The 12818-nt window shown below is 58.3% G+C and overlaps 2 protein-coding genes across 10 annotated transcripts; one reads left to right on the forward strand and one right to left on the reverse strand.

Moving 5' to 3' along the window:
* Positions 1 to 19: 19 nt before the first annotated feature.
* WDR6 (WD repeat domain 6) lies at positions 20 to 7795 on the forward strand. 4 transcript variants are annotated; one of them, XM_042929299.1, is made up of 8 exons: positions 20 to 337; positions 3477 to 5006; positions 5124 to 5949; positions 6051 to 6134; positions 6229 to 6345; positions 6444 to 6562; positions 6662 to 7268; positions 7397 to 7795. In XM_042929299.1, the coding sequence occupies exons 1-7, from the start codon at positions 238 to 240 to the stop codon at positions 7120 to 7122; spliced, it is 3237 nt and encodes a 1078-aa protein (XP_042785233.1). In that variant the 5' UTR covers positions 20 to 237; the 3' UTR covers positions 7123 to 7268; positions 7397 to 7795. The 4 variants fall into 4 exon arrangements, with proteins under 4 accessions (XP_042785233.1, XP_042785231.1, XP_042785234.1 ...); XM_042929297.1 differs by having other exon boundaries at positions 3477 to 5949; XM_042929300.1 differs by lacking the exon at positions 20 to 337 and adding an exon at positions 368 to 630 and having other exon boundaries at positions 3477 to 5949.
* DALRD3 (DALR anticodon binding domain containing 3) lies at positions 7296 to 10336 on the reverse strand. 6 transcript variants are annotated; one of them, XM_042929311.1, is made up of 12 exons: positions 10133 to 10325; positions 9761 to 10056; positions 9382 to 9638; positions 9217 to 9296; positions 9001 to 9129; positions 8603 to 8673; positions 8444 to 8505; positions 8267 to 8349; positions 8009 to 8191; positions 7819 to 7932; positions 7649 to 7717; positions 7443 to 7562 (listed from the first exon to the last, which is right to left on the reverse strand). In XM_042929311.1, the coding sequence occupies exons 1-12, from the start codon at positions 10295 to 10297 to the stop codon at positions 7443 to 7445; spliced, it is 1629 nt and encodes a 542-aa protein (XP_042785245.1). In that variant the 5' UTR covers positions 10298 to 10325. The 6 variants fall into 6 exon arrangements, with proteins under 6 accessions (XP_042785250.1, XP_042785245.1, XP_042785247.1 ...); XM_042929316.1 differs by lacking the exon at positions 9761 to 10056 and having other exon boundaries at positions 7296 to 7562; positions 10133 to 10150; XM_042929313.1 differs by lacking the exon at positions 7819 to 7932 and having other exon boundaries at positions 10133 to 10329.
* Positions 10337 to 12818: the final 2482 nt, after the last annotated feature.

The following is a 12818-nucleotide window of genomic DNA, read 5'->3' on the forward strand; positions in this document are numbered from 1 at the left end:
CCGCTGCGCTTGGAGAGCGTCACGCCAGGGGGAGGGGCGAGGGCGGCCTCGCCAATGACGGGCTGGATTGCGTGAGGCGAAGGGTCGTGATTGGACGTCGGCAGCGGGCGACCCTGGGCTCAGCTACCTGTTGCTAAGGCCGCTGTAGATCGGCTCTGCTGCGTGCGAGGAAGGCTCGTCTCGCGAGAGCTCAGCTCCCTTCTTGGCCAGGGCAGCCGCAGCAGCAGGAGGACCGACATGGACGCTCACGAGGACTACGTTTGGCCGCGGGCAACCTCCGAGCTCATACTCCTCCCGGTCACGGGTCTGGAGTGCGTGGGGGATCGGCTGTTGGCGGGTGAGGTTTGGGTTGAAGCGCATGCTAGTGGAGAAGAAACCGTGCGCTCGCGTGGGGCGGGACCGTGAGAACAAAGGGATACCCCCAAGGAGGAGGACGGGCGGCGGGATGAAGCCCGACCGAGGGGGGCGGGAGCCCAGGAGATGGCGGGCAGGAGACCCAGCCGGAGGAGCCCTGGAGACAAAAAAAACCCGATGTGGCTACTGAGTCCCTTCATAGTCTGCAGCCGACGTGGAAAGAGCGGTGGGGCTGCGGGAAAGTGCGAGGAAACGCAGTGATACGGAGGGCGAGTGGTGTGTGGCCCCTTCCTGGAGTGGAGCGGGGGGCGGGGGGGGGTGGGTTGGGATGAGCCGACCCCAAGGTGGGCGGTCCTGAGGGCGGGGCCCGGTGGCGGGGGTGTGGCCTCAGGGCTGTGTGAGGCTTCTCCGTGGAAGATGGGGAGGACCAGATTGAGTGGCGGGAAACTAGAGATGAGACCTTTTTGAGTGAGCCAATGCTTGGGGAAGCAGACGCTAAGGCCCTTTCCGAGATGGTTGCGTCCAGGAATTCCGATGTTGATGCTTCTTGGGGGAAGGTCAGGTCAAGAAGCATAGGCCATCAAAGCCCTGAGACCTGAGGCAGCAGACCCTTGGGGAGCATTGAGGACTGACTGGAAGACACTAGTGATTGATGGTGGTGCTGCTGAGTTTTTTAAGGGTCCTGAGGCAGGGCTCTGTCAAGTCTTGAGTGAGCTGCTTACTATCCTAAGGGGGTGGGTATGTGTGTGTGGGGAGGGATGGCCCAGTTGTGATCTGGTGAAGGGTGGGGACTCTGGGAGTTCAAGGTGCCTACGATGGGTTAGAGTCCTAAGGCTTCTGCAGGAAGAGATAGGTAGGCAGAAACCCAAAGAACCACAACAATGAGCTAGGAGAAGGGAAGCGGTGAGTTTCTGGCAGAGGGTAAACATGCCAAAGGCTTTGAGGCTGAGAATTTGTTACTTCGGGAGAAAGAGGGAATTTCTGTGAGGCTGAGCAGGGGTGGGGTGGGACAAGTGCTGGAGAAAGGAGCAGAGGCCAGACCGTTTTAAGCCTAGATCTGACTTCATAGTGGTGGTGGAGAGCGGCCCCATGAAGGGTTTTAGGCAAGAAAATGACCTGGGAAATGCAGGTTAGAAAGCTCTTCAAGTGAATTCCTCTACTCCAGTGACTTCCAGAGTGACTTTTGTATTGCTGCAATTCTCAAATTCTGTCCATGTGCACCTATAATCTGAATTTCCAGCCCTCTTTGCTTATGAGTTCCAGGTCCAAGTGCACAGGTGCCTTCAATTTGAAATATTCCTACTGGGTGCTCCAGCTCAGCAGAGGGAACAACAGCCAGTCAGGTGCCTGAGTCTGAGCATCTCCCTCAGCTCCCAAGCCAATCTGGTTGATTTTGACTTCATACATGTGGCCACTGTCTGTATATTGCCGTCATTTGAGGCCATGCAACTTTGTCTCCTAGACCCCCTCAGGAGCATTCTCCCAGCCTATCCTTGAGCTCTTTGTTTCTTATTCCAACCACACGACTGTGCTCACCTCAGGGTCATCAGACTTGCTATTCTATCTGCCAAGAAAGGTTCACCCATCTCCCCCATGCTTGCTCTTCCTTTGGTTACCACTGCTTATTGATTCCTCTCCGTCTATATGTTATGTTCGCAAGGTGGCCTCTCCTGACACCCAGTCTGTTTATTTTTTAATTATTATTTTTAAAATTTTATTTTTGAGAGAGAGCGCAGGGAAGGAGCAGAGAGAGAGAGAGAGGGAGACACAGGATCTGAAGCAGGCTCCATACTCTGAGCTGTCAGCACAGAGCCTGATGCAGGGCTCAAACTCACCAACTGTGTGATCATGACCTGAGCCAAAGTTAGATGCTCAACCGACTGAGCCACCCAGGCGCCCCTCACCCAGTCTGTTTAGACGAGACCAGGGTTTCTCAGTATCAGCACTTTTGACATTTTGGCCCAGATCCTTTTTTTGTGTGGGGGGCTGTCTGTGCTTTGCAGGACGTTTAGGAGCATCCCTGGCTTCTACTCCTAGTTGCCAGTTAGCATAGCTCCCAGTTGTGACAACCAGAATGTCTCCAGATATTGCCAGATGTCTTCTGGAGGGAAAATCCTGTGGAATAGATTTTCCTCTTTTATACTCTTAAAGCAACCTGTATAGTTCTTTCTTGGAACTTACCAGAGTTACAACAATGTAGTTTACTTGGGTGATACTGTTTATTGTCTGCCTGATGGGCAGGAGTCTGGGTCTGTGCTTGTCTTACTCACTACTCCAGCATGTAGTTAGTTCCTTGTCTGGTTTATAATTGATGCTCAGTTCATGTCTATTGAATGTCGAAAAATGGAGATTGCAAGCTAAGAATATCATGAGGAACTGTTAATGTCATCTCAGGTTAAGGTGATATCCTGGGGCAAAGTCACTGTGGTGGGGAGGATTTGCAAAATCTTTAGAAAATGAGCACTCGGAACATGAGAAGATGTGGGAAGTTTAGAGGAGTAAGTGGTGAGCTTCCTGCTTTGGGGCTGGGGCTGAGTAGAGGGTGGCAATGGTTGAGAGAACTTGAAGGTGAACTAGTAGAGTGGGAAGTGCCTGCAGGGCAGGCAGGAGGTGGCTTAGGGTCATGGGAACCTTGGCTGTCAAAGTAGGGGCTGCCTCTCCTGGTTCTTCTCATCAGTGTTGAACATGCTCACATCTGAGCTTCAAGGAAGAAGTTTCTGGAAATCCAGAGGCGTTCTGCTGTGGCCCCAAGGTGGGAGGATCACCTTTAGGGACAGCCTCTGCCCTGGGGGAGGGATGGGTTGGGGGGGGCGGAAGAGGGTGTGTAGAAGCAGATGAGGCTGAGGATTTGGGAGAAAGGCTGACAGGCTTCCAATGGAAGGATGAGAAGTTAGGTGGGGCGAGGAAGAGCCTGTGTTTGAGGAAGTCAGGTTGAACTGAGTATCTGAATGTCAGCATTGAAAGTCCAGCTGAAGCTGAGGCCGGGGATTGTCCAGGGTTCAAGCCTGCAGGGTCGTGTGTTCTAATGCATTCGCAGGCTACATGCCCGCGTTTTCCCTGCCCTCGTCTCTTCATGACTTATCAGAGGTGAGGTTCTGATGTGGCTCTCTGCCTCTGTCTAGGTGAGGGGCCAGATGTCCTGGTGTACAGCCTCGATTTTGGTGGCCATCTGCGGATGATGAAGCGCGTGCAGAACCTGCTTGGCCACTATCTTATCCATGGGTTCCGGGTGCGACCAGAACCAAACGGAGACCTTGACTCGGAGGCTATGGTGGCTGTGTTTGGGAGCAAGGGACTCCGAGTTGTGAAAGTTAGCTGGGGACAGGGCCGCTTCCGGGAGCTCTGGCGCTCTGGCCTATGGAACATGTCTGACTGGATCTGGGATGCACGTTGGCTTGAGGGGAACATAGCCTTGGCCCTGGGCCATAACTCAGTAGTGCTATACGACCCTGTGGTAGGGTGCATGCTGCAGGAGGTGCCCTGCACAGACAGGTGCACCCTCTCCTCAGCCTGTCTGATCGGAGACACCTGGAAGGAGCTGACCATAGTGGCAGGTGCTGTTTCCAATCAGCTCCTTGTCTGGTACCCAGCAGCTGCCTTAATAGATAATAAGCCTGTGGCCCCTGACCGACGGGTCAGTGGGCATGTGGGTGTCATCTTCAGCATGTCGTACCTGGAAAGTAAAGGCTTGTTGGCCACAGCTTCAGAAGACCGAAGTGTCCGCATCTGGAAGGTGGGTGACCTGCGGGTGCCTGGGGGTCGGGTACAGAATATTGGGCACTGCTTTGGGCACAGTGCCCGTGTGTGGCAGGTCAAGCTACTAGAGAATTACCTTATCAGTGCTGGAGAGGACTGTGTCTGCTTGGTATGGAGCCACGAAGGTGAGATCCTTCAGGCCTTTCGGGGCCACCAGGGTCGTGGCATCAGGGCTTTAGCTGCCCATGAGAGGCAGGCCTGGGTGGTTACTGGGGGTGATGACTCAGGCATCCGGCTGTGGCACTTGGTAGGGCGTGGGTACCCAGGTTCGGGGGTCTCAGCTCTCTGCTTCAAGTCCCGTAGCAGGCCAGGTACCCTCAAGGCTGTGACGCTGGCTGGCTCATGGCGACTACTGGCAGTGACTGACACAGGGGTCCTGTACCTCTATGACTTTGAGGTCAAGTGCTGGGAGCAGCTGCTGGAGGATAAACGCTTCCAGTCCTACTGCCTCCTGGAGGCAGCCCCTGGTCCTGAGGGCTTTGGACTGTGTGCCATGGCCAATGGGGAGGGTCGTGTCAAGGTTGTCCCCATCAACACTCCAACAGCAGCTGTGGACCTGACCCTGTTCTGTGGGAAGGTGCATAGTCTGAGCTGGGCCTTGCGTGGCTATGAGGAGCTCCTGTTGCTGGCATCGGGCCCTGGTGGTGTGGTGGCTTGCCTGGAAATCTCAGCCGCACCCTCTGGCAAAGCCATCTTTGTAAAGGAACGTTGCCGGTACCTACTGCCTCCAAGCAAGCAGAGATGGCACACATGCAGTGCCTTCTTACCCCCTGGTGACTTCCTGGTGTGCGGGGACCGTCGGGGCTCTGTGTTGCTGTTCCCCTCCAGACCAGCTCTGCTCAAGGATCTTGGGATTGGGGGCAAGGCCGGAGCTGTCACTGGAGCACTTGAAGCAGGTAGTGGCAGTGGTGGGGATGAAACTGAGTGGGGCCCTGTGTCCACCCTCCCTTCTCTGCACGGGAAGCAGGGTGTGACCTCGGTCACCTGCCATGGTGGCTACGTGTATACCACAGGGCGTGATGGCGCCTATTACCAGCTCTTTGTGCGAGGTGGCCAACTCCAGCCAGTCCTAAGGCAGAAGTCCTGTCGAGGCATGAACTGGGTGGCTGGGCTCCGTATGATGGCTGATGGGAGTATGGTCATCCTGGGTTTCCATGCCAATGAGTTTGTGGTGTGGAGTCCCCGATCCCATGAAAAGCTGCACATCGTTAACTGTGGTGGAGGGCACCGCTCCTGGGCCTTCTCTGATACCGAGGCGGCTATGGCCTTTGCCTACCTCAAGGATGGGGATGTCATGCTGTACCGGGCTCTGGGTGGCTGTACTAGGCCACACGTGATCCTCCGGGAGAGCCTGCATGGCCGTGAGATCACTTGTGTAAAGCGTGTGGGCACCATCACTCTGGGACCTGAATTTGAGATGCCCAGCTTCATGCAGCCTGACTACTTGGAGCCCGGCAGCGAGGGGCCTGGCCTGACTGACATTGTGATCACATGCAGCGAGGACACCACTGTCTGTGTCCTGGCGCTCCCCACAGCCACTGGCTCGGCCCATGCACTTACAGCTGTCTGTAATCACGTCTCCTCGGTGCGTGCGCTGGCTGTGTGGGGCATTGGTACCCCAGGTGGCCCTCAGGATCCTCGGCCAGGCCTGACTGCTCATGTGGTGTCTGCGGGGGGCCGGGCTGAGATGCATTGCTTCAGCATCATGGTCACCCCAGACCCCAGCACCCCGAGCCGCCTCGCCTGCCACGTCATGCACCTTTCGTCCCACCGGCTAGACGAGTACTGGGACCGGCAGCGCAATCGGCACCGGATGATCAAGGTGGATCCAGAGACCAGGTAATGTGCACTGCTAGGTGGGAGTGTAGGGTGGTGTCACGCAGGGCAAGCCCCTTACAGCTGCTCCCAGGTTTGCCCTGACCTGTGTCTGGTCTCGGCAGGTATATGTCCCTAGCTATCTGTGAGCTCGACAGGCCTGGCCTTGGCCCCCTTGTGGCTGCAGCCTGCAGTGATGGAGCAGTGAGGTAAGAATGGGCATGGGGGGTGGTAGGGCCAAGAGACAAAGCCTGGTAGGTTGTCCAGAATGGGTTCTGAGCTGGGCCACTCTCCGCCCCCCAGGCTCTTTCTTTTGCAGGACTCTGGGCGGCGGCTGCAGCTCCTGGCTGAAACCTTCCACCACAAGCGGTGTGTCCTTAAGGTCCATTCCTTTACACATGAGGCACCCAACCAGCGGCGGTGAGAGAGGCTGCATGGTGGTCCTGCGTGGGCCAGGTGGGGGCTCCTGTTGCTTTCCATCCCCCTCACTGACCTAGCTGCCCTCCCCTGGCTCCCAGGAGGCTGTTCCTGTGCAGTGCAGCTACTGATGGCAGCTTGGCCTTCTGGGATCTCACTACTGTGCTAGACCATGGTTCCACTGCCCTGGAGCCTCCAACGGACCCCGGGCTTCCCTACCGTGAGTAGCCAGTGTACAACCATGGCTGTCCCTCCCCACCTCACACTTTGCCTTCACCCATGTGGCAGCGAGGCCCTGATAACCAACTTTTTCCTCCAGGACTGGGCACCCCCTGCCTGACCCTCCAGGCTCATAGCTGTGGTGTCAACAGCCTGCACACCTTGCCCACACGTGAGGGCCAACTTGTGGCCAGTGGCAGTGAGGATGGCTCCCTCCATGTCTTTGTGCTGGCTGTGGAGGCACCAGAGCTGGAAGAGGCCGCTGGGGGTGCTGAGCTGGTGCCCCAGTTGCATGTGCTAGAGGAATACTCTGTCCCCTGTGCACATGCTGCCCATGTGACAGGCCTCAAGATCCTAAGCCCAAGCCTTATGGTCTCAGCCTCCATCGACCAACGGCTGACCTTCTGGCGTCTGGGGCATGGTGAGCCCACCTTCATGAACAGTACCGTGTACCACGTCCCAGATGTGGCTGACATGGACTGCTGGCCTGTGAGCCCTGAGTTTGGCCACCGCTGTGCTCTTGGGGGCCAGGGGCTTGAGGTTTACAACTGGTATGATTGAAGTGTCCCGCGGTGGCCGGCATGCTGGGTATGGGGCCTGCTCGCAGACGGAGTGGAACAGGAGTGACTGTCTGTGCCCATGCCCAGTGTGCCTTGAGGGGAGGAGGCGGCAGCCGCGGGTTCCTGACGTCAGAGCAGGAGCTGGAGGTGAGTAGGGTGCCATCTGGGCAGACCAAAAATATGCCCTACTGCATATAATAGGACCAGGCTTTATAATAGAAGTAGTTTATTTTTGGTTTCAGGTCCCTAACAAAATCTGTGTATCTTTTTTTCAGGTGATGACTCTGTAAACATTCCTAGATATTTGGGGTCTCTGTGGCCTTAGATATGGTTCAGCGGAGGGAGGCCCAGCGTGGCTAGGCCGGTGTGAAGCACTTCACGCACGGCCCGCAGAAGCTGGAGACGGGCAAACATTTGACCAAACAGGTGTGGTCGAGGTGCCTGTTGGAGAGAAAGGGCCTGCTGGTCTCGTCCTTTGCTTCCCTTGCACCCCCGCAACCCCCCACCCCGTTTTGCTGTGCACTTACTCCTAGGATGTGTATGCGGTTATAGTAGGAGCTGAAATCCATGCTGAGCTGTACCAGGAACTTGCACATCTAGAGACAGAGACTGAGTCACTGGCTGGTCTCTGATCTTGTGCCCAACCCAGAATAAAGCATTGAGTGTGCAGTGTCTGTCCCCGTCTCCTCTGCCTCACCGTCTCTGTGCGTGCGGTCGTGTGCAGCCCTGGGGCTGTGCATGCCAGGGCTGCTGTCTGGCTCAGCAGGTCTGGGAAGGGGAGGATGCCATTGAAGAGCAGGAGCCACTCACCCTGGGAGGAAGAAGGGTGCTGGGAGATGAGGTCCCAACCTCCTGTGGGTGCCCAACTACCTGGGGAGGGCACTCACCTCATCCTGTAGCACTGAGAAATCGAGACTGCTCACAGGTGGAAAAGTGGGGTACAGACCTTGTTCCATGCTGTGCCTGTACCCTTCAAACAGTGTGGCAAGACGGGCACAGTTATACATGACGAAGGTGCCGCTCTTGGTGCCCTTTGTGGAAATGCTGCTGTCGGCCAGGGCCAGGAGAAGCTGAGGAATGGGGGCACAGCTGCAGCCACCACACGTGCTGTCCAAGCCCTGATCCTGTAGGTCACCCAGGCTCACCTGACCGTGCGGGGCTGTGCTGAGCATCTCAAACTTGATGGTCGCCACGGAGAGAACGCTGAAGACCTCTGTCCAGGCTGGGTCTGGGGGAGTGCGGTCGGTGAGTCTCCACAGGCAGGGAAGCAGACGAGCCGCCCCTCCTGCAGAGCACAGCTAGGGGTTCCCGGGCGCACGCACCTCGTGCCAGGTCCCTGCCGTGCTTCACTGCCGACGCCTTGCACACCTGGGCGTGCCGGAGCCTGCATGAGAAGAGTGAGCGGGGCAGGCGGGGTGGTGAGGAGTTCCCCTCCACCTCAACTACCCTGACTAGGGGGCCTCCCTTCCAGTCTCACTCACTCGTAGTACTCAGGGGCGGTGAGGGTGCTGGGTGCACCAGCCACTTTCACCGGGCCACAGACCAGGTGCTTCTGTCGGGAAGAGAACAGGCACTCAGCTAGGAAGCGATACCCTCCAACACCAAATCCTTCGGGAAGCCTAAATCTGGTGCCTGGACTCCCCCCGCCTTTCAAGCCCACCCCAGGACACAGTCCAGTTTCTTCAGTGTTCTCTGGGATGTGCCTCCGGACCCCACCTTCTCTCAGGATGCTCACAAGCTGCGGCAAATACCCACTCACCGAGCCTAACCTCCCCCTCAGGATCAGGCGTCACGTACGGACACCCTGGCCAACAGGACGCTTGAGGGTTTTCAAGGGCCCTCAGGATGGTGGGGGCGGGGAGGAAGCCACTAAACCTACCTGTGTGAGCGGAGCCTGGTCATCCAGCTTCCGCCAAAGCAGGTCCACCTTTTGTTGCTGGAACTCCTCCTCACAGCTCACCACGTGCACAACCATGCAGCGGTCTGCGTTAGCATCTGGGGCCGCAGCCTACGGTGTGTAGGAAGACGGTCACCGAGCGAACACAGGACACTCGGCTGGCCAGTGTCAGCCTACGGAGTCGGGTCAGTCACTAACCAGGGATGGAGGGCTGTCCCCTGGCCAGCAGCGCGCAGCCTCCTGCAGCTCGGCTAGCACCGAGAGCAGATCCTCAGTCACTGCAGAGAACACGAGGGCGTTGAGGCTAGCCAGGAGCACAGAGTCCCCACCTTCTCTCCAGCCCTGCGAGGCTCCAGCTCCTACCCAGACACTTGTCCAGGTTGGGGTCATAGCCAGCTGCGCGTCCCCGTTCTTGCACCAGCTCCTTCAGGCACACTGTGCCCAGGACGCCGCGGGGCAGGGCTCCCCGCTCCTGGGCAGGGCTAAGCTCTGCAAGCGCGCGGTTCCTCAGGGCTTCGGTGGCGGCTCTCTCCGAAGCAGCGGGCCAGTCCACGCGCAGTTGCTGCAGGAAGGTCGGCATGTGCGGGTCTCGCACGGCGGGGACGAGGCGCACACTCTCCCTGCGAAGCGAGGGCGACCGCCTCAGCCCTATCACCCGGCCCAGCTCCCCCCTACTTCCCACTCGCAGCTGCTTGCGTCCCAGCTTCCTACCCCCGCCTCTTTGGCCCCGCGTCGCGCTCACCCGTGAGCGCGCAGAGTTCGCGCCAAATGATCGGCCACGAGCACGGCGCGCAGCTGGCTCAGGCGGAGCGCGCCGGGGGCGCTGCGCAGCGCCGGGCAGTGGAGGAGGATGCGCGGGCCCGGCGCGGCGGGCGCGGCGGGCGCGACATAGGCGGCCACGGCGCCGAGCACGCTCTCGAAGACGGCGGGCCGCTGCAGCTGGAGCGCTAGACCCGCGGGGGTCGACGTGCAGCGCAGCACCGGGGCCACGCCGGGGCCCTGCAGGCCGGCGACTGCACGGACCACACGCTCGGGCACCTGCGAGAGGAAGGGCGATGAGCGGGCTGCGGCGATGCCCCCCGCCGCATGTCCCCACTCGGCCGCTCGCGCCCACCTGTTCGTCCCCGAAGCGCGCTTGTAATGCGGGCCGCGGCGCCAGAAAGTCTCGGGCACGCAGGTGGCGGGCGCGCGTCTCCTTGAACCACACGGGGTCGCCAGGCCCCAGGGCGGTGTTGAGGGCCCCTAGCGTCTCTCCGACCCCCAGGCGCCCCGTCGCCATGGCGACCGGAAGGAACCAGCAGAACCGGAAGCAAACCCCCGGGAGGTCGAACTTCCGGGAGGACCGACAGGCCAGGGCGCGTATCCGGTGGCGGCCCCTGAGCTGACAGGTGCGCCAGAGGGAACCTGATAGCCGCTTTAGACCTTCGGCCCCAGCTCTCCCTCTGCGTGGCCAGTCTGCCCTGCCTGTCCTAGGTTCCTAAATCTCCGGGTCCATCTTAGACCTAGGGTTCTGTCTTCGCCACCTGCATTAGCAACCAGGGAAAGGATCCTCCCTACTGGGTGGGGCCCAGATCGCTGTTTCTCCCCTCGAAGTCTTACCTCTGTGTATTTGTGATGACGTTTCATTCCCCACATTTGACACATGATCAAACGTCAGAAGCTCCAAATGAATTTAGTGGGATAGGGCAGCTAACATTACAGCCAGCTAACATTTCACGACCACCTAAAAACTCATTTTTAAAAGAATTAGTATTCTGCGGTTTCGGGTTATTCAGAAGTATTTCCTCCTTTGCGATTTGGGTCGTCTTTACATCGGATAAATGCCTACTCTCGTAGAATTGCTTCTCTTGATTTTTGAGGAATTAGATCCATCAAGATAGTTTCCAGAATTACCAGCTTTTTTTTTTTTTAACGTTTATTCATTTTTGAGAAGCAGAGACAAGAGAGTGAGTGGGGGAGGGGCAGAGAGAGAGGGAGATACAGAATCCGAAGCAGGCTCCAGGCTCTGAGCTGTCAGCACAGAACCCAGTGCAGGGCTCGAACTCAGGACGAGAGAGATCTCATGACCTGAGCCGAAGGCAGATGCCCAACCGACTGAGCCACCCAGGCGCCCCCAGAATGACCAGCCTTTAATGCTTTCCTTTTAACCTTGTGTACTTTAACAGGGATCCTCCGGCTTCCTGGTTTAGGCAAGGAGCCATTCTGAGCCAAATAAACAATGTGATCATGAGAAGCCCCAGCTAAAGGACTGTTCCCAGTTGGAGCATCCCATTCCACTAGAGAGACAAAGCTCTTTCCTCTGTCCCACCAGTGATCCTGAATGTTTTCACTTCACTGTAACTTAAATCCCTTTTTCTTCCATTTTCTTTAATGGAGATTGAACCTGACACAGCACACAGTGCTGGGAAAACCATGATTTCTGCTCTGAAGCAGTGAGAGTGCCCAGGGCTCAGAAAGGAGAGAACCCTAGAAAGGGGCAGCAAAAGTTTGTCAAGACCCCTTTCTGGGCCAGGGCTCCAAGCCCCTGCTGGGATCGCAGAAAGAGCACTGGGCGGACACGACATTCCCGATGGCTTCTTGGGTGCCCACTCAACGGGAGTGATCGTGTCATTCCAAAGCGCTTTCCATTCCGCAGGCGCATGACCCTGGGGCAGCTACTAACAGGGTTGGGGGCTGGAGGCGGAGCTGGGGACTACAGCTACTCTCGGTACACGAAGACGGTTGGGGTGGGTTTTCCCCAGGAAGTGAAGGGCTATCTTTAGCGAGCTGCGGTGGCCCTGTGGGACTCACCGCGATCGCAGCCCTGTCCAGAGGCCCTGGAAACGCCCTCCCTTGTCAATGCCACTCCAGGTTCCAGAGATGACCACAAACCTGGCTCTCCGACGTCTACGCCCACCACTTCCAGGCTGAGGGCGCACCTGAGACAGGGTCAGAGACCAGAGCGACCCAATAAGTATGTATGGGGGTCAGAGGCTGGCCCACCCCACCTAGGCCAGGACGCTGCTCTGGCAGGAGAGCAGGGAACGAAATCCAAGCGCAGCTGGAATGCTCTGGAGACAACAGCTGCTTTTGGGATTCCGTTGCCCGCTGTCCAGCCGTGGCGGGTGGGAATGACCCCGGGGCGGGGGGGGGGGGGGTAGTTCCATGTCCTGGGGCCAGATCAGGACCCCCATTCCCAGTACCAGGAGACAGACCTACGAGTGGGCGGTAAAACCGAGTGTAGTGGGAACGAGGCGCTCACCTGGGCCCCCCCAAAATAGGAAGGTTGGTGGGGGTCTCCCCTGGGACCGGTCCAGATCCGGATTAGATCCGCAGGGTAAGATTACTCCTGTTGGTCCCATGAAGCCAGGCCACCAGTGCGGAGACGGTGGTGGGAAGGGCTTCGAGATCAGCCTAGAGGGAAGCTCACCCGTGGGGCCGGAGAGGAAGTAAAGCCGCGCGCCCGCCTCAGGGACACCCCCGCACCCCGGGCCCTTTGTCCCGTGACTATGCCAGCGCCCGGAGCGCTGGGGACCCAATGGCGGCGATAGGACCCCCGGGAAGCCATTGCGACCGTCCTCCGCTATGCCGAGCCTCCCGCCCGCCCGGTCCCGTGGGTAGCAGACGCGTCAACATTCCCTTGAGGCCACGACACGGTGGGGGCGCGAAGATGCCCGAAACCCGCGCGGGCGCCAGCGACTCTCGCGCCAGTAGGCCCTCTGATTCGGTTCAAGACGGGGGGTCGGGGAATTCTCGGGCCGCGAGCAGCGTGAGCGACGACAGGGCGATGCTCCAGCAGCTGTCTAGTTCAATATCTGGTT

The sequence above is a fragment of the Panthera leo genome, chromosome A2 (genome assembly GCF_018350215.1).
Source record: "Panthera leo isolate Ple1 chromosome A2, P.leo_Ple1_pat1.1, whole genome shotgun sequence".
In the NCBI taxonomy this organism is placed as follows: domain Eukaryota; kingdom Metazoa; phylum Chordata; class Mammalia; order Carnivora; family Felidae; genus Panthera; species Panthera leo.

Bases quoted from the DNA above. Each gene is read 5' to 3' on its own strand.
- WDR6 (XM_042929297.1), top strand. From the start codon at position 238: ATGGACGCTCACGAGGACTACGTTTGGCCGCGGGCAACCTCCGAGCTC. The intron at 5,950-6,050 runs GTAATGTGCACT...TGGTCTCGGCAG, and splicing joins AAGGTGGATCCAGAGACCAG to GTATATGTCCCTAGCTATCT. The intron at 6,346-6,443 runs GTGAGAGAGGCT...CCTGGCTCCCAG, and splicing joins GAGGCACCCAACCAGCGGCG to GAGGCTGTTCCTGTGCAGTG.
- DALRD3 (XM_042929311.1), bottom strand. From the start codon at position 10,297: ATGGCGACGGGGCGCCTGGGGGTCGGAGAGACGCTAGGGGCCCTCAAC. The intron at 9,639-9,760 runs GTGAGCGCGACG...CTCGCTTCGCAG, and splicing joins CGAACTCTGCGCGCTCACGG to GGAGAGTGTGCGCCTCGTCC. The intron at 7,563-7,648 runs GTAAGTGCACAG...TCTCTCCAACAG, and splicing joins ACCGCATACACATCCTAGGA to GCACCTCGACCACACCTGTT.